The following is a 20,801-nucleotide window of genomic DNA, read 5'->3' as shown; positions in this document are numbered from 1 at the left end:
GCTTAGCATACTGCCGTTTGCGCATTGCTGAGCTTATGTGAAGAAATAGCCTAATACTTTATCAACATTTTTGAGATCAACGTTCTGATCTGTTGCCCCAGCCTCATTGTGTAAAATTGTTTGGGGGATGCTACTGGTTGTTTTAATTTGGGATCTTTCGCCTCCCACAACCGTCCCAGACTATGTTTGGAATTTTCATTTCTCGCACAGAATAGAAAAGGTCATCTTTTGCACTATTGGGGATAGTAGATTGACATAGGCTAGTGCTTTTGCTGTTCATTAGGCTTACTCATCTTGTTGGCTGACAAAGTAAATGTGGGCAGTTCTTCTTATATCTTCAATATGCGCCTTTGAATTGGATAAGGACACGCGCAGTTGCGTCCCCGATGTTTGTCTTCACTTGTAGCCTGTGAGAAAGACCCGATCACGTGACAGAGAGCCATGTGAGTGGGAAGTGCTTCGAGCACGCAGCCGGGAGAAGGGAATTATATTCAGCCCAAGGGCACAACGGTCACTGGCCTCAAAAAGCATGGATTTTTTTAGGGGGCATTACGGCCACACAACAGGGATGCCAGCTGGGAAATTCTAGGCAATATGAAGTGCTTGTCAAATTGTGAACGAGAGACTGATGAAGTGTACAGCCTGCACAAAAAACAAAGGAGAGCATTGGGCTATATATCACATGCCTTTCATGTGACTTTTTTCAAACCATCATTAGAGTTGTATCATGCAGCCTCAGAATGTATTATACATCAAAACATATAGCCCAATGTTTGTATCACAACTGCAGTTACGTAAATAACTCTAAATTAAGCATATAGGAGTACCTGTTTCTTTATTAACTGCTCAACACAGAATAGCTGCATGTGCGCACTCCCTCAAATCGTTTGGAGAAAATATCCTTTCTATTTTGTTCAGTTTTGCTCAATTGTATTCCTCAAACTATAAAATAATATAAAATGCCACAGAATACTAAGCAAATCTTGTCTGCTAAATGAACTAGTGTATCCTACAGCCATTTGATATAGCCAGATCAAGGACGAACATAAGGACAACTCAGAGTATGCTATTCTGTTCTTCTGACATAGACTACATTTTCTTCATATGTTTCTTTAGACCTGTCTAAAATAAATAATAGATTTATTGTGAAGGTGTAAGCTAAATTACATGGATTTATTAGATTTGTAAAAATGTAGATTTTCCAAAGGTCTGTATCAGTGGATGGTAGGATATGTGTGGAAGCCAGGAGATTCTAAATGTGTTTGTGAGTTAAACTTAAAGAATAGGACTAAATTAAATCAAACTTTATTTAAAGTACATTCACATTTTGGGGGGCTGAGATTGAGTCGTGAATCCAACATATTTTTTTTAATCTGTAGACAAAGTTGAATTAAAGCCAGATTAAGTCAGTGGCACAGATATCCAAGCAGTAGATACATCTCCTTTAAATATTGATATTTGGTTGCGTTGTCAACGAAACACAATTCAATATTACTTTTGTAATACAGTAAATAGTTTTATTACAAACTAATGTAACGTTTAACCTTAAAATTAGTAACACGTCCATGGCCACATTGATGTTACTGTGACTACAAATGTCTTATGTAATCGTATAAAGTGTGCATGTTCAAGATAGCATATGCAAAGGTCTTCGCAGATCTTCACAATTGCTGTAATAATCTGCACAGAATCTCAAACGGCATTGATCACTTGCACCATGTACTTTGAGTGTAATCTCAACTACAATGCAGGTCACTTGGTCCTGCTATTAGATGAAACACAGTGATAACACAATCTGTTGTATAAATAAACAAAATATCTGACATTGTATTCCCATTGGAACTTTTCTGTACTTTTAAATGGTTGAAAGTGCAGTGATAGACAATTGGGTGACAACTTAAAACGTCAAATTGTTTTTCCATTGGAATTTGATTGTGCTTTTTAGATGGTTGAAAGCATAGTGATCACACATCGGAAATTCAACTAACTTTTGGCTGTCTTTTTGAGGGGTGAATATACATTGTACAAAATACTAGGAACACCATCCTAATATTGAGTTGCACCCCTTTTTGTCCACAGAACAGCCTCAATTTGTCGGGGTATGGACTCTACAAGGTGTCGAAAGCATACCACAGGGATTCTGGCCCGTGTTGACTCCAATGCTTTCCACAGTTGTGTCAAGTTGGCTGGATGTCCATTGGGTGGTGGACCATTCTTGATACACACAGGAAACTGTTGAGCATGAAAAACTCAGCAGCATTGCAGTTCTTGACACACTCAAACCGGTGCGCCTGGCAGCCACTACCATACCCCATTCAAAGGGACTGAAATCGTATCCTCAATGGCACACATACAAAATCCATGTCTCAATTGTCTTAAGGCTTAAAAATATTTTTTTAACCTGTCTCCTCCCCTTCATCTACTCTGATTGAAATGGATTTAAAAAGTGACATCTATAAGTGGAATTACCTGGTCAGTCTAGGCCTATTCGCATGGTACTAGTATTACTTTAGAACATCGGTTACGTCATTATTTCACCAGCATGTCAGTTTTTCCAGTGGACGATTCGGACAGGATTAGTTTTACCAAATTGACCCTGTAATAAAAAAAATTCCCCTCATTATGATGAAAGCCTCAAATGTCTAGGGACGGCCTAATATTGGCCGAAAGGCCTTCAGATCGGAGAAAGTCAAAATAATCATGCACATCCTTAAGAACCATGAACTGTAACCTATGCAGACATTTAATTAATTGACGTATTTGGCAATTTATCTATTCATTGGCACAATATTGTCCACTTCAAGTATGGCACTAGGAAAGTTGATATGTGAAAAAACTATCTGTATGCTACGTGCTTTGTTTAAGGCATCAATTTGTTCCCATGTTCTTACCCAAACTTGGTGACGCACCAGGGATAATAACCTTGAAAAATAAAAAGGAGAGCTGCACACTCTAGGAGCTCGGATTCAATAATTTAATAACCAACGTTTCAACAGCCAAGCTGTCAGGGTATAAAATAAAAATTACCGACATGGCAGATTCGGACAGGACTAAAATCACAGATGTGGGGATATGTGCTTGTGCACATAATTACATTACCTGAGATCCCCAGTAAAACTTATAAGCCCTATTCGGACGGGATGTCATGGAAAGAGCAGGTGTTCCTAATGTTTTGTATTACCCAATTATCCACATTGAAAAGAAGTAGTGTGCCCAGTGGATAAGAATAGGGCTCCAAATGGAATTCAGAATACTGGTCACTAATCATGCTTCTCCATGCGGCAAATACCTGGATTGTTACCAGTGCTTGTAGTGGAATTAAAAAGGTGCCGGTACTACTCACTATAATTTAACCATGCCAGGTTTCGTATTTTATAGCCAGTATTGTATAAGAGGTGCCGGTACTCAATTAGTATGTCATAAGCAGTAGAGCATGAAAAGTGCCAGTTCTCAGAAGAGACCCACTTTAAACAATGGGCATTTGTCACAAATGGAACGCTATTCCCTTTGTAGTGCACTACTTTTGACCAGGGCAAATAGGGTGCCATTTGGGACACCCTGAATGTTAACCACAAAACGTGAAAACACCAGCAGCGTAGTAACATTACCTCCAGAAATGCCAAACCACACAACATGTTAATGTTTAGGCAATAAAACTATGTTTATAAATAAAAAACATTTGTTTGATTTCATGTAATAAATGTAAGGTTTACAAGGTAGGAGACGTTAATACAGTAAATGATACAGAATGTTGATGTTAATGAGGAAAAAGACTAACATATTGCAATGTATTGAGAGATATGGAGAAACATAAGCAACATAAGGCTTCTCAACTTTCCTTTACTAAAATGGCCCTGTGTTGGGGTGACTGTCATTGAAACTCTGTGGACCCTCCACTGCAACCCCTCTTTAAAAATCAACACAGTCCATTCTAGATGGGAGGAGGCTCAGAGAGAGAGCGAAAGACTGTAGAGATCCTATTAACTTACTATTAAAAAAAATGTATATATATATTCTATACTGTGGACAGGGTCGTGTTCATTAGGGCATGCAACAGTTTTAAAACGTTTAGCAACAGGAAACTAAAATGAGCATTTCTTATTGGAGAAATATGTTCAAGTAGTCCCTCTGTCTATTTTATTCCGTTTGGTGCCTAATGAACATGACCCAGGTCCCAGGACTGTGTTAAGGATGTTGGTGTTTCTCTCTGTGAGTCTTCTCTGCGCTGCACAGTGGGGCGAAACGGAATGTTCACTCAAATGAACGTCTGAAAAAAAACTTTTATTTTCCATCTTTCCATATTGAGTTTCTCAGAAGCTATCTGTATACAAGGAGAGAGATGGAGAAAATTAGAGAGCATAGATGAAAAGGAATTAAGAGGGATAGACATATTTCAACATTAATTTGGGAATTGATCATGTTTCTGTCCAAATTCCAATCAAAGCGAATATGTACTGCAAGCTGTCGTGGACGAATCAGAATTAGTTGGGTAACATAGATAATTAAGATGTTTTATTAGTATATTATGCTTATTTGAGGTACTTGTCATTAGAAAGTGTCCATTGGACTCTAGTGTCTTTTCAGTTGCACGTCTACCTTAGCTGGGGCTCAGACACTTGGGGCCCAGAGAGGGGAGAGGTCAGACTTGTCGCCATGGGAATGTGTCTTTACCTATTTCGTAAACAATGTGAAGGGATGCGTGATTAATGGGGAACCAATGACTTGTCTCCACAATGTCTGTGAGCAAGTCACTCCCTCCTTTTCTTTATTGTGGGGAGGATTATGGCAGTAAATGGACCCTTGTATGTCCTCTCTTAGATCTCACACTTATCCTGTGATAATATATGGCCTAGAGGCTCACTCCCTCCAGTGAGCCTGTCCAGGAGTGGGGTCAAGAGGGGGGTTGCTTGAGATGGGAGTATCTAGAGTTGACAATTGATATATGCCATTGGATGAAATTGTGTTTTTGTTCAATACCGTACCAGGGAGGGACAGTTCTAAGGGGACCAGATACTGGGCTATACAATGAATCCTGTTGACATAGCAGTTACTGTCTGATGTGTTTTATTGATATCTGTCATACAAAACTCAACCTTTGTGAACTGTTACTAAGTATCTGTGGTTTGTCAATGTACGTTGAAGGGGGTATCGTTGCTATAAAAGATCCCTGTAGCAATTCTGTAATCACCTTCCTGGTTCATTCGAGAGAATGCATTAGTGGGGTCAAGAACTTTTGCAAAAGTATCTTAATTAAGTATTAAAGATGTAGTTTTAACTCGGACTGGTGTGTTTGTAACTCCTCATTTGGTAATGCAGAAATTAGCCACCACAAAGCCCATGCATATAGATATACATTTGTTAGGTCTATCATATCTGACAGATGTAATGGTACTTCTCATTGCTGTACACTAAGCAGCAGCCATGTTAATTGTGATCATAATCCGCTCTAACTAATCAGTGCAATCAATATTGAAAGATGAAGGGTATACAAGATGAACCTTGCACCAATATATTACACGACACCAGGGTTGGGGTCAATTCCATTTCAATTCGGAAAGTAAACTGAAATCAAAGCTCATCTATGTGGAAAAAATGGGAATTGGAATTTCAATTTACTTCCTGAATTGAACATATTTCTCCAATAAGAAATGCTAATTTTAGTTTCCTGTTGCTAAACGTTTTAAAACTGTTGCATGCCCTAATGAACACGACCCTGTCCACAGTATAGAATAGATAGATAGATAGATAGATAGATAGATAGATAGATAGATAGATAGATAGATAGATAGATAGATAGATAGATAGATAGATAGATAGATAGATAGAAAAACTTTTTAAAGTAATTTAATAGGATGTCCACAGTCTCTCGCTCTCTCTCGGAGCCTCCTCCAATCTAGAATGGACTGTGTTGATTTTTAAAGAGGGGTTGCAATGGAGGGTCCACAGAGATTCAATGACAGTTGAGTGGGACGGGAGAAAATTACAAAAAGAAAACATTCCAACCACATATTGACTCACTCATATACACACACAAACTGATGTGGAAAAGAACATTAACAAAATTGTCTATTTAATGGGGACAAAGGAGAGAGCTGCATCCACTCCGATTTTCTTCACTGACGAAAGTACAGGTGCCACAGAACTGGCGACAGACTGAAGAAGAGCTATGCAGTTACACCCACGTTTCTCTCAGCACCACCTGTCTTTCTCTTAGCCTCTATATCCTTTCCTCCTCCTCCACCTCCTTTCTCTCCATACCAGGAAGTTCTGAACACCTGCATTGAGGATCCGCCCTCTGGATCACCTAACGCACACATCACATGACATCGACAAAAAACTCGCTGGGGTTGCCCATGGCCATGCGGAACGATTGACGCGAGGCGGTGAGTTCGGGGGGGACAGAGGCTAGGTCTCGGCCCGGGGGCGACCCAGGGGGGGCCGTGGTGGGTAGGGAGGGTGGGGGCTGGACCTGCAGGCCAGGGGGGCCGTACACCAGGCTACCTCTGTGGGAGTGGGTGCTGTGGACACTTTGGGCCAAGCTGTTCAGGCTGTGTGTGCTGCGCATGCTGTGCTCGCTAAGGAGCACCGCCACTGAGCGCTCGCTGGGGGGCTTCTCCCTCCTCAGCTCTGATTCGCTGCCGCTTCCTGACGACTTGGACTCCCCACCGCCTGCCCCCCCAGCAGCTGCTTCCTTCTTACTGCCACTGCGGTTGGACCCGCTGCTACAACTCCCTGCAAAGGAGAGAGAAAGAGGTTGAGAGTTACAGGTTTAAAGACTACACAGGGTATTAATGTGTGTATGTCAGTCCAGACATTTGGTTTGCCTTTCAGTTCTGCGCATGTGTCTATGTGTACCGGAGCATCTCACCTTCGCTGTGCTGGCTGCCTGCACTGCCACCCCCTCCAGGTTGGCTTTGGGGGGGCTCGTGCAGAGGGTGTGGGTTGTAGGGGTGTGGGATGGGGTACTGGTAGGGGAAGACCAGGGGCCAGGGGGCAGCCCCAGGATGGGGCAGGGGAGCAAGGGTGTCCTGGTCGGACGCCCCACTCGACCCATCGTGGTCTCCCAGGGAGAGGTTAGCCATATCTGAGAGAGATGGGAGGAGAGAAAATGGGAGGAGGGGAAGGGAGAGAGTAGAGGAGAAGACGAGGGAGAGGAGAGAAAGTAGGATAGGTGGAAGGAGTAAAAAGGATAAACATTACTCTTAACTTCAATATAAAAATATGTTGTTAAAGAAGAAAGAGTAAAGGAGAGGTGAAGAGTCATAAAGAAAGCCATCTTGTGGAAGAGAAAGAGATAATAAGACTCACTGCCACAGAGGTCTCCGAAGATGTAGTAGCACTGCTCAGAGAAGGTGATCTTGTTGACGGTGTGCCGGATGTAGCCGGCCTTCAGCAGGTTGCTGGCGTACTTCCTGGCCTCACGGCGGTCAGTGAAGCCCTCCATGTGATGGTAGAGCCAGTCCACCACATCTGAGCCTGGGATGGAGACAGACAGATGGAGAGGGTGAGAGAGACCTTAACAAGAGACCCTATGAAAGCGAGACAATACAGACAGAAGAGAGCAGAGTAAAGAGAGAAATAATACCTATGAAGGCAGAGGGGATTGTGATCTTGAGCCACATCCTGTCTCGCACTTCCAGGCCAGACTCTAGATTGGCCATCGCTTTGGCAATTGTTGCCATGTCGCTGTGAATGGATAGATGAAAGTCATCAAACCCTGGGAGGGAAAGCAGGAAAGAGAGCAACAGTCAGATAGCTGCAGTAGTGAAACAACCCAGCAGGCAAAACTGAGCAAAACTGGTTGAAATTACATCATAACAACATTATTTCAACCAGTTTCGTCCACTGGGAAACACAAAGGGAGCCTTTCATTCATTCAGCAGGAGCAGCAAGAGGGAATTGAGGTAAGCAGAAGTGGCGGTCGTGCAGCGACCCAGCAGGCATTTATTTTATTTGTTATGTCATCATGGTCAGGTTATACTGACTGAAACAGGACATGTTTTTCTACATGTCTTTTTAGAGACCAGAAAAATACATCTTGCCTGATTGTGATCTTGATGTTGCTTCGACCAAAAAACTACCAAAATGTGTTTTTCCACCAGGGGTCGATGTTGTGGTGAAAATTACATTTTTATCTGGTTGTAATCTGGTTAACTGACATCACAACCACATTTCAACCACAACCTTTTATAATTAGGTTGTCTAATGCCAACTTTTGCCTGCTGGGGAGGGTGGAGAGGGAAAGGGAGGGGTGACTTACGCTCAGTCTCAGGGATGGAGCTTGAGATGGAGGAGCTGATGGTGCTCATAGAAGGACTCATACCGTACACTGGGTACGCCCCTGTCATTGCTGCAGTGTGGGACACCCAGGCAGCAGGGTCTATGGGACGGATCGGCTCACCTACACAGAGAAAGGGGTGTATCGTCTCTGTGGAACATGATCTAGCTTGAAGACTTTAAGTAATGCTAAAACACATTTACATCGACTTTCCCCCCATGAAAGCAAATGAAAGAATGTCAAATCTTAGAGGTGACATTTGATCTTCCCAAGAGGAAAATATATCCATCTGAGGAAGTGTTTAAAAAGTCATTAAATCTAATAACATGATGCTGTGTGTGAGTACTCACTTCTCGGCAGTGTGAAGCATCCTCGAGGGTTAGGATCCCAGCACTTAGCCACAGTCAGAGTAATAGGACTGTCAACAATTACACACAGCAGACACTCAGTTAACACACTGTTTATAACACACACACAGACATACCAGAAGCAATGTGTGATACTCAGTACGTACCAGTGTGTAGGTTTCAGTGTGTGTGAGAGACTGCTCCTTACCCTGGCTTATGCACATTCTACCTCAGTACTCTTACTGCATCCTCATTGTGTGATCCTCAGTACGTATTAGCTTGTAGGTTTCAGTGTGTGAGAGACTGCTCCTTACCCTGGCTTGTGCACAATCTCCCTCAGTACTCTTACTGCATCATCATTGCTCATGTTCTCAAAGTTAATGTCATTCACCTGGAGAAGAGAGGGAATGAGAGATGGGTATGTAGCAAAGGGAGAGAAAGAAAGCAGGCAATCCTACCAAACAAGTCCAATTAAAGACCTCAAACCATCCCTCTTATTCTCACTATCTTGTCACTTAAACACCAGTGGAATAAAGTACTTAAGTACAAATACTTTAAAGCACTACTTAAATAGTTTCTGGGGGTATCTGTACATTACTATTCTTTTTTTTTACCTTTATTTTTACTTCACTACATTCCTAACGAAAATAATGTACTTTTTACTCCATGCATTTTCCCTGACACCCAAAATTACATTTTGAATGCTTAGCAGGACAGGAAAATGGTCCAATTCACACATTTATCAAGAGAACATCCCTTGTCATCCCTACTGCCTCTGATCTGGCAGACTCACTAAACACACATGTTTTGTTTGTAAATTATGTCTGAATGTTGGAGTGTACCCCTGGCTGTCTGTAAATTATGTCTGAATGTTGGAGTGTACCCCTGGCTGTCTGTAAATTATGTCTGAGTGTTGGAGTGTACCCCTGGCTGTTTGTAAATTATGTCTGAGTGTTGGAGTGTACCCCTGGCTGTCTGTAAATTATGTCTGAGTGTTGGAGTGTACCCCTGGCTGTCTGTAAATTATGTCTGAGTGTTGGAGTGTACCCCTGGCTGTCTGTAAATTATGTCTGAGTGTTGGAGTGTACCCCTGGCTGTCTGTAAATTATGTCTGAGTGTTGGAGTGTACCCCTGGCTGTCTGTAAATTATGTCTGAGTGTTGGAGTGTACCCCTGGCTGTCTGTAAATTATGTCTGAGTGTTGGAGTGTACCCCTGGCTGTCTGTAAATTATGTCTGAGTGTTGGAGTGTACCCCTGGCTGTCTGTAAATTATGTCTGAGTGTTGGAGTGTACCCCTGGCTGTCTGTAAATTATGTCTGAGTGTTGGAGTGTACCCCTGGCTGTCTGTAAATTATGTCTGAGTGTTGGAGTGTACCCCTGGCTGTCTGTAAATTATGTCTGAGTGTTGGAGTGTACCCCTGGCTGTCTGTAAATTAAAAAACAACAACATTGTGCTGTCTCGTTTGCATAATAAGGATTTTTGAAATTATTTATACTTTGATACTTCAATATATTTTATCAATTACATTTACTTGTGGTACTTAAGTAGTATTTTACTGGGTGACTTAATTTTACTTAAGTCATTTTCTGTTAAGGTATCTTTTCTTTTACTCAAGTATGACAATTGGGTACTTTTTCCACCACTGTTAAACATACCACTCTTAACACACACCTGCAGCAGCATGTCTCCAGGCTCGATGCGTCCGTCGGCGGCCACCGCCCCTCCCTTCATGATAGAGCCGATGTAGATTCCTCCATCTCCTTTCTCATTACTCTGACCCACAATACTGATGCCCAGGAAGTTATACTTCTCTGCACGGAGGGAGGAGGAGAGGAGGAAGGATAAGTAATGACAAGAGAAAGAAAGAGTGTTGAACAAAAAAAGGATACCTTCCCTACAGAGTGAAGGAGAAGTATGAATCCCTCTTCAAAAAGGGAGTCTGGCCTCTGGTCTCGTATTCACAAAGCTTCTCGGCGAAGGAGTTCTGATCTACTGGTTGAATCAACATTGTTTCCACGTCATTCAACCCCAAAAAACAATGTGATGACATTGAAACAATGTGGAAAGGGCATTTAGTCTTTTTTTTCACCCAACTTTTAACCTAAATCCTGGTGAAATGGTGAAATGTGTTGTTGATTTCAGGTTAAATTCATGGTAGTTGACAGCTCAACCAAATGTAAATCAAAATTAGACGTTAAGCTGACGTCTGTGCCCAGTGTGTGGTCTTTGAATCTTTAAGTCAAGGCATAAGTCACTAGATATACAGTGGGGAGAACAAGTATTTGATACACTGCCGATTTTGCAGGTTTTCCTACTAGCAAAGCATGTAGAGGTCTGTAATTTTTTTATCATAGGTACACTTCAACTGTGAGAGACGGAATCTAAAACAAAAATCCAGAAAATTACATTGTATGATTTTTAAGTAATTAATTTGCATTTTATTGCATGACATAAGTATTTGATACATCAGAAAAGCAGCACTTAATATTTGGTACAGAAACCTTTGTTTGCAATTACAGAGATCATATGTTTCCTGTAGTTCTTGACCAGGTTTGCACACACAGCAGCAGGGATTTTGGCCCACTCCTCCATACAGACCTTCTCCAGATCCTTCAGGTTTCGGGGCTGTCGCTGGGCAATACGGACTTTCAGCTCCCTCCAAAGATTTTCTATTGGGTTCAGGTCTGGAGACTGGCTAGGCCACTCCAGGACCCTGAGATGCTTCTTACGGAGCCACTGCTTAGTTGCCCTGGCTGTGTGTTTTGGGTTGTTGTCATGCTGGAAGACCCAGCCACGACCCATCTTCAATGCTCTTATTGAGGGAAGGAGGTTGTTGGCCAAGATCTCGCGATACATGGCCCCATCCATCCTTCCCTCAATACGGTGCAGTCGTCCTGTCCCCTTTGCAGAAAAGCATCCCCAAAGAATGATGTTTCCACCTCCATGCTTCACGGTTGGGATGGTGTTCTTGGGGTTGTACTCATCCTTCTTCTTCTTCCAAACACGGCGAGTGGAGTTTAGACCAAAAAGCTCTATTTTTGTCTCATCAGACCACATGACCTTCTCCCATTCCTTCTCTGGATCATCCAGATGGTCATTGGCAAACTTCAGACGGGCCTGGACATGCGCTGGCTTGAGCAGGGGGACCTTGCGTGCGCTGCAGGATTTTAATCCATGACGGCGTAGTGTGTTACTAATGGTTTTCTTTGAGACTGTGGTCCCAGCTCTCTTCAGGTCATTGACCAGGTCCTGCCGTGTAGTTCTGGGCTGATCCCTCACCTTCCTCATGATCATTGATGCCCCACGAGGTGAGATCTTGCATGGAGCCCCAGACTGAGGGTGATTGACCGTCATCTTGAACTTCTTCCATTTTCTAATAATTGCGCCAACAGTTGTTGCCTTCTCACCAAGCTGCTTGCCTATTGTCCTGTAGCCCATCCCAGCCTTGTGCAGGTCTACAATTGTATCCCTGATGTCCTTACACAGCTCTCTGGTCTTGGCCATTGTGGAGAGGTTGGAGTCTGTTTGATTGAGTGTGTGGACAGGTGTCTTTTATATAGGTAACGAGTTCAAACAGGTGCAGTTAATACAGGTAATGAGTGGAGAACAGGAGGACTTCTTAAAGAAAAACTAACAGGTCTGTGAGAGCCGGAATTCTTACTGGTTGGTAGGTGATCAAATACTTATGTCATGCAATAAAATGCAAATTAATTACTTAAAAATCATACAATGTGATTTTCTGGATTTTTGTTTTAGATTCCGTCTCTCACAGTTGAAGTGTACCTATGATAAAAATTACAGACCTCTACATGCTTTGTAAGTAGGAAAACCTGCAATATCGGCAGTGTATCAAATACTTGTTCTCCCCACTGTATATAAAATATCATATAGACGTAAACTTATATACTTTATACAGATATAGGCTAACTGTACTACTCACCCATATTTAAAGTGACAGTGATGATGTTCAGTGACATGGTGGAATCTGTGACGCTGCTGAAAGAGGACGACTGGACAGAAAGAGAGGGAGGAGTAGAGGAATGACTGAAAGAGATAGAGGTGAGGACATGCACAAGGACCACTGAACACAAAGCAAACTGCCATCTATGTGGTCTGTGTGTGTGTGTGTCTTACCCTGTCCATCCGTGGCGCTTTGGGTTTCCGCCGTCGCCGCCGATGTCGTCTCAAGAGCCTCGACGACGTGCTCTGCTCCGTGGAGCCACTGAACCTGTGGTTGATGACATCACAGAGGTGACATAACTCACTCCGGTGTCATGACACACAACGCACACTCATCTGCCAGTGGTTAAATTGCTGCATGTGATTCCATACATTTGAGCCAACCATAAATGTGGCCATTGAGCTGAAAGAGAAAAACAACAGTATTTAGTGTGGGTTTTCTAGAGCATATGATTTGTGGGAGCTTTAATAAGAATTGATAGCGATCATGTAGAGTGTATACATCAAGTGGATGCGCAAGGTGGTCCATTTTTTCATGTGAGAGAACACATTTTTTGTGTCTTGGGTACATGTATGTGAGTGTGAGTATAAATGAATGAGTAGTCAATCCCCTCCCTACCACTTCCTCTTGGCTCTAACCCTTCAGGGCCTATTGCAACCAACATTGGCAGCAATGAACAACCTTGAGGTGATCTCTACGTGTTAAAGGGAGGTTCCACTCAAAATACAACCCAACATGATTTTTTTATTTATGGTGGCTGTAGTTGATTTGCCAAGTTTAGGGATATTTAGTCCCCTTACTGAGATAATTAAAAGCCATATTTTGTTGATTCATCAGTGTTTGTGTGTGGTGCTCACCGACTGGGTGCATCATCGTCTTCAGAGTCGAAGAAGCTTGTCGTTTCCAGCTCAGAACTCATCAGCGTTGACGAGCTCTCATAGCCCGGCAGCTCCGGTCGCCGCGGCTCCCGCTCTGGACGCGTGTGACCATTCAACCTGCCACCTGAGGAGGACGCCAGACAAGCGGAATAGAGGAGAGGTCAACCGGGTAGTATTCAGTAGGCACCAAATGGAAGAAAAAGGACTGAAATAGGAAGGGAGTACCTGGACTTGTCCAATAAGAAACACAAATTATTTTTCAAAACACCAGTTCTTTTTGTAAGCAAAATATTTTGCTATGGTGTGTCCTAATAACAATATCAATACTCCGGCCTCCCGGGTGGCGCAGTGGTTGAACCCAGAATCTCTGTGCCACCAGAGTTTCTGGGTTCGAGCCCAGGCTCTGCCGCAGCCGGCTGCGACCGGGAGGTCCATGGGGCGACGCACAATTGGCCCAGCGTCTGGGTTAGGGAGAGTTTGGCCGGCAGGGATATCCTTGTCTCATCGTGCACTAGCGACTTCTGTGGCGGGCCAGGTGCAGTGCACGCTGACCAGGTCGCCAGGTGTACGGTGTTTCCTCCGACACATTGGTGTGGCTGGCTTCCGGGTTGGATGTGCATTGTGTCAAGAAGCAGTGTGGCTAGGTTGGGTTGTGTTTCGGAGGATGCATGGCTCTCGACCTTCGCCTCTCTCGAGTCCGTACGGGAGTTGCAGCGATGAGACAAGACTGAGAAAAACCTACTACCAATTGGATACCACAAAAAAGGGGTAAAATAATAATAAAATAAATAAAAAAATATCAATACTAATCAATGATGTCATACAGTACATAATTACCTTTTCACACAATGTGCCGACCTGAACCAAACTGTGCTGGTTCCGATATTTTCTTTTCAACATGGTTCAACTATGGGGGTTGTGTAACCAGGCCACCTCAGTATGGCTCTGCTCAAGGTTCAGAATCACTTCTCTTTGATTTCTCACAACCTCTCTTTGCCTACTTCATAGTGTCAGAGTGACGTCTACAGAGCATTGGAGTAGAAGACCTCGCCCCCCTCTGACGTTTTGATAAGGAGGTGAGGAGAGAGGATGCAAGGAATCGAGGAAAAACCTTTGAGGTTCACCCATTGACTCTTTGGGGTCAGGTGCCCTAAAAACAGTGGACTGGACGTTCAACATCAAAATAACACATATGGCCACCCATGATTCAAACCCTGCCCTTAGGCACAGATCGAGGATCAGCTTACTCTCCCAACATCCTTTAAAATAAATCTTCTTCAGGATTGGTGGGTCCCCTGCGAGACGGTTGAGCTAACGTAGGCTAATGCAATTAGCATGCGGTTGAAAGTAACAAGAACATTTCCCAGGACATAGACATATCTGATATTGGCAGAAAGCTTAAATTCTTGTTAATCTAACTGCACTGTCCAATTTACAGTAGCTATTACAGTGAAATAATACCATGCTATTGTTTGAGGAGAGTGCACAGTTTTGAACATGAACAGTTATTAATAAACAAATTAGGCAAATTCTGGCAGTCTTAATAGAATATTTTGAACAGAAACGCAATGGTTCATTGATTCAGACTAAAACTTTGCACATACACTGCTGCCATCTAGTGGCCAATATCTGAATTGCAACTGGGCTGGAATAATACATGTTGGCCTTTCTCTTGTATTTCAAAGATGGTACAAAAAATAATACAAAAAAAGGTTGTTTTTTTCTTTGTATTATCTTTTACCAGATCTAATGTGTTATATTCTCCTGCATTCCTTTCACATTTACACAAACTTCAAAGTGTTTCCTTTCACATGGTACCAAGAAAATGAATATCCTTGCTTCAGGGAAGGAGCTACAGGCAGGTAGATTTAGGTATGTCATTTTAGGGAAAAATTGAAAAAAGGGGCCAATCGTTAAGAGTTTTTAAGGAGAATGCAAACAAAATTCTAGATCAGCATCCATGAGCAACCTCCTCCTATTCCTCCAATAATAAATGGCAGTATCAAAAGTGCTCTGTGTCAATATATGCAGGGATACTGGATATGATATAAAATCTAGTAGTGAGAAAGGAATTATATTTTTTGGTGGGCATAATAGTCCATGGGCCAGAGGGCCACATTTGTCCACTTTGTTGCGGAAGGTAGCCCAGTGGTTAGAGCGTTGGACTAGTAACTGAAAGGTTGCAAGATTGAATCCCCAAGCTGACAAGGTAAAACTCTGTCGTTCCGCCCCTGAACAAGGCAGTTAACCCACTAGGGTCATTGAAAATAACAATTTGTTATTAACCGACTTGCCTAATTACATTTACATTTAAGTCATTTAGCAGACGCTCTTATCCAGAGCGACCTACAAATTGGTGGATTCACCTTATGATATCCAGTGGAACAACCACTTTACAATAGTGCATCTAAATCTTTTAAGGGGGGGAGGGGGGGGGTTAGAAGGATTACTTTATCCCATCCTAGGTATTCCTTAAAGAGGTGGGGTTTCAGGTGTCTCCGGAAGGTGGTGATTGACTCTGCTGTCGTGAGGGAGCTTGTTCCACCATTGGGGTGCCAGAGCAGCTAACAGTTTTGACTGGGCTGAGCGGGAACTGTGCTTCCTCAGAGGTAGGTAGGCGAGCAGGCCAGAGGTGGATGAACGCAGTGCCCTTGTTTGGGTGTAGGGCCTGATCAGAGCCTGAAGGTACGGAGGTGCCGTTCCCCTCACAGCTCCGTAGGCAAGCACCATGGTCTTGTAGCGGATGCGAGCTTCAACAGGAAGCCAGTGGAGAGAGCGGAGGAGCGGGGTGACGTGAGACGTAATTAAATAAAGGTCAAATAAAAATTATTTTAAAAAATAAAAAAAGTATAATGTTGATTCTGTGGATTATATTTTGGTATGATTACCACTTATCGAAGGTAGCTAAAATGTGGTTATCACTGTATTATTATATGTTATGACACCTAAACAATGAGTTGGGCCAACAGGATTGAGATGACATTTTCTCATACTAAGGTAATTTATATACAGTATTATTAATTTCATAATACAACACAAACTAAGGTACGAATCAAATGAATTCGTAATGACATCTATGGGCTCACCTTGGGGGGTTCAAAGGTAATACATGTATGCATTTTGGGGTACATCGAGACAGAATGGGCAGTATTGGGATGGACTCTATGATCACATAGTACCCTACATGATAACTACACCAAATTTCACACAGAACAAGGGACCCACTGGGAAAGTTTTTTTTGCCATACAGTGATAGTAGATTTTGCCTATAATCAGTCCCAGCAGCCTATTTTCAGGATGGCCGTCATTAACTTATTAAATGGGGATAAACTGCATTGATTTTGCATGACCATAACTGAATAAATAATTGGTGTAATAAGACCAACAATTGCTTAAAACGTGTGTTACAATGATAACTAAATGATGGCCCAAGTATGTCAGTTATATTCATTTAGCAAAATATTACCAGAATAGTGGTAAAAATAAGTTTAAAAAATTGTCTGAATTGCGAAGTCATTTCATATTACATTAAAACTCACATTCACTGATGTCTATTGATAAAAATTATATGATTCTATAAATTGTTAACATCAAGAAATGTGATGTGAAACCCGCCCCTTACATTGCATTCTATATGAAATCCCATAGGAATGGATAACATTGAGCAAAGAAGTACAGGTAACCCATTTTCTCAAAATGCCTTCATAATGAGTGCACCAAACTTTACATAAAGCTGGGAAATGTCTAAACAATGATGCCTAGCTATTGCTGGTTTATCCATAGGGTACACATTTTCCAATATGACCATCAACAGGCTCTATTGGATTGGTCTGACATTGCCAGAACCCTCAATAATATTTGTATTTACAATGTATCCCCATTAGCTGCTGCCAAGGCAGCAGCTACTCTTCCTGGGGTCCATAAAAATTAAGGCAGTTATACAATTTTAAAACATTACAATTCATTCACAACATATTTCACAACACATTAAGTGTATGCCCTCAGGCCCCTTCTCTACTACCAGATATATACAATACAAAATCCATGTGTACGTGTGTGTATAGTGCGTATGTTATCGTGTATTTGTTTGTGTTGCTTCACAGTCCCTGCTGTTCCATAAGGTGTATCTGTTTTTTAAATCTAATTTTACTGCTTGCATGAGTTACTTGATGTGGAATAAAGTTCAATGTAGTCATGGCTCTATGTAGTACTGTGTGCCTCCCATAGTCTGTTCTGACTGTGAAGAGACGCTCTGGTGGCATGTCTTGTGGGGTATGCATGGGTGTCTGAGCTGTGTGCCAGTAGTTCAAACAGACAGCTCAGTGCATTCAACATGTCAACACCTCTCACAAATACAAGCAGTGATGAAGTCAATCTCTCCTCCACTTTGAGCCAGGAGAGATTGACATGCATGTTATTAATATTAGCTCTCTTCGTACATCGAAGGGCCAGCCGTGCTGCCACTGAATTTTGGCCCATTCCTCCTGACAGAGCTGGTGTAACTGAGTCAGGTTTTAAGGCCTCCTTGCTCGCACACGCTTTTTTAGTTCTGCACACACATTTTCTGTGGGATTGAGGTCAGGGCTTTGTGATGACCACTCCAATACCTTGACTTTGTTGTCCTTAAGCCATTTTGCCACAACTTTGGAAGTATGCTTGGAGTCATTGTCCATTTAGAAGACCCATTTGCAACCAAGCTTTAACTTCCTGACTGATGTCTTGAGATGTTGCTTCAATATATCCAAAATTTCCCTCCTCATGATGCCATCTATTTTGTGAAGTGCAGCAGTCCCTAATGCAGCAAAACACCCCCACAACATGATGCTGCCACTCCCGTGCTTCACGGTTGGGATGGTGTTCTTCGGCTTGCAAGCCTCCCCCTTTTTCCTCCAAACATAATGATGTTCATTATGGCCAAACAGTTCTATTTTTCTTTCATCAGACCAGAGGACATTTCTCCAAAAAGTACGATCTTTGTCCCCATGTGCAGTTGCAAACCGTAGTTTGGCTTTTTTATGGCGGTTTTGGAGCAGTGGCTTCTTCCTTGCTGAGCAGCCTTTCAGGTTATGACAATATAGGACTCATATTACTGTGGATATAGATACTTTGTACCTGTTTCCTCCAGCATCTTCACAAGGCCCTTTGCTGTTGTTCTGGGATTGATTTGCACTTTTCGCACCAAAGTACGTTCATCTCTAGGAGACAGAACGCGTCTCCTTCCTGAGCGGTATGACGGCTGCGTGGTCCCATGGTGTTTATACTTGTGTACTATTGTTTGTACAGATGAACATGGTACCTTCAGGCGTTTGGAAATTGATCCCAAGGATGAACCGGACTTGTGGAGGTCTACAATTTTCTTTCTGAGGTCTTGGCTGATTTCTTTTGATTTTCCCATGATGTCAAGCAAAGAGGCACTGAGTTTGAAGGTAGGCCTTGAAATACATCCACAGGTACACCTCCAATTGACTCAAATGATGTCAATTAGCCTATCAGAAGCTTCGAAAGCCATGACATCATTTTATGGAATTTCCCAAGCTGTTTAAAAGGCACAGTCAACTTAGTGTATGTAAACTTCTGACCCACTAGAATTGTGATGCAGTGAATTATAAGTGAAATAATCTGTCTGTAAACAATTGTTGGAAAAATGACTTGTGTCATGCACAAAGTAGATGTCCTAAATGACTTGCCAAAACTATAGTTTGTTAACAAGACATTTGTGGAGTGGTTCAAAAACGAGTTTTAATGACTCCAACCTAAGTGTATGTAAACTTCCGACTTCAACTGTACATACAAACATTTGCAAAAAAAATATATGGGGGATTGAAAGTGATGCAGACAATTACATTGATGGAAGCTACAATCTCTCTGCAAGATTAAAGCTGATCCACCCCTAAAAAATAATTAAAACAAATAAAAACATTACGGAGTGGTCACATTAACATTACAGAGTAAATACATTAACATTACATAGTGGTAACATTAACATTACAGAGCAGTCACATTAACATTACAGAGTAAATACATTAACATTACAGAGTAAATACATTAACATTACATAGTGGTAACATTAACATTACAGAGCAGTCACATTAACATTACAGAGTAAATACATTAACATTACAGAGTAAATACATTAACATTACATAGTGGTAACATTAACATTACTCACTTCTCGAGTAAATACATTAACATTACATAGTGGTAACATTAACACTACAAATTAGTACATTAACATAAAGTAGTCACATTAACATTAGAGTGGTCACATTAACATTACAGTGGTTACATTAACATAACAAAGTAGTCACATTAACATAAAGTAGTCACATTAACATTAGAGTGGTTACATTAACATTACACAGAGCAGTCACATTAACATTAAAACGTGGTGACATTAGCAGTACAAAGTGGTACATTAGCATTACAAAGTGGTCACATTAGCATTACAAAGTGGTTACATTAGCATTACAAAGTGGTGACATTAACATGACAGAATAGTCACATAAAGAAACTGAGAGGTTTCATTAACATTACAGAGTGGTCACATTAACATTACAGAGTAGTCACATTAACATTACAGAGCAGTCACATTAACATTACATTTTATGTGGACTCCAGGAAGAGTAGGTGCTGCATGTGCAGTAGCTAATTAGGGCGTTTTGTGGTCAAATCTCATTCAAACCCTGCACTTATTAGGTCATTCGCCCTGACCTCCATAAAAGGTCCATTTTTTATATTATGTGTCACTAAAATACTATATAGTGAGGACACCAAATCCAGGGAGAAAATATGCTTTTCAGATCTTGAAAGGAACGAAGCCCTTACAGGTTGAAAATATCCTTTAAAAAAATAGACCAACGAGGGAATATAAAGGGCATAGATCCAGATAAAAAAAAAAAATAACATCGTTATTCCAAATAGTATATAACTCCTGAAAATTACAAATTGTGCCCAGATAATTATTGACTTGGTAAAAGTCTATAAAAAAAAATTCCCCAATAGATCCCATAAAAGAATAAGCAGGGTTTTTTTTGCTTCATCCCAGAAAGAAGGTCTGGAATTCTAATTGGGTGGGACTTGGCCTCCTCTATTATTTCCCAGTATGACTAATTTCCCTAAAACAGTTCTGCTATTTGTAACATTGTTTTTTCAATGATGAGTCAGTCTAGTTAAATCATTAGATGTGATAGCAAAAAAGACCAAATCCCATGGTTTTTAAGATGAGATCCACCCATGTGAACATTCCAACTTGTCTCTACATTATTTTATCAGCGAGTGAACATTCTATTGCATCAACTCCCATACAAAAAGATATATAAAGGTGTTAAACACATAG

At 41.6% G+C, this 20,801-nt stretch overlaps 1 protein-coding gene across 1 annotated transcript in view; it reads right to left on the bottom strand.

The window, feature by feature from the left end:
• Positions 1-5,116: 5,116 nt before the first annotated feature.
• LOC123729156 (segment polarity protein dishevelled homolog DVL-3) overlaps positions 5,117-20,801 on the bottom strand; it is a 34,393-nt gene continuing 18,708 nt past the window's right edge. Inside the window, exons 5-15 of the mRNA XM_045703343.1 lie at positions 13,445-13,589; positions 12,761-12,854; positions 12,567-12,636; positions 10,298-10,437; positions 8,940-9,016; positions 8,629-8,696; positions 8,261-8,401; positions 7,586-7,717; positions 7,309-7,476; positions 6,869-7,084; positions 5,117-6,732 (exon numbers count right to left, since the gene is read on the bottom strand). Of these exons, the coding sequence (XP_045559299.1) occupies positions 6,317-6,732; positions 6,869-7,084; positions 7,309-7,476; positions 7,586-7,717; positions 8,261-8,401; positions 8,629-8,696; positions 8,940-9,016; positions 10,298-10,437; positions 12,567-12,636; positions 12,761-12,854; positions 13,445-13,589 (1,667 nt within the window). The 3' untranslated portion in view covers positions 5,117-6,316. The remainder of the gene's footprint in view (positions 6,733-6,868; positions 7,085-7,308; positions 7,477-7,585; positions 7,718-8,260; positions 8,402-8,628; positions 8,697-8,939; positions 9,017-10,297; positions 10,438-12,566; positions 12,637-12,760; positions 12,855-13,444; positions 13,590-20,801) is intronic.

This window comes from Salmo salar, chromosome ssa20 (genome assembly GCF_905237065.1).
Source record: "Salmo salar chromosome ssa20, Ssal_v3.1, whole genome shotgun sequence".
NCBI lineage: Eukaryota > Metazoa > Chordata > Actinopteri > Salmoniformes > Salmonidae > Salmo > Salmo salar.
The sequence above is the reverse complement of the archived record's forward strand: the minus strand, read 5'-3'. Positions and strand labels throughout refer to the sequence as shown.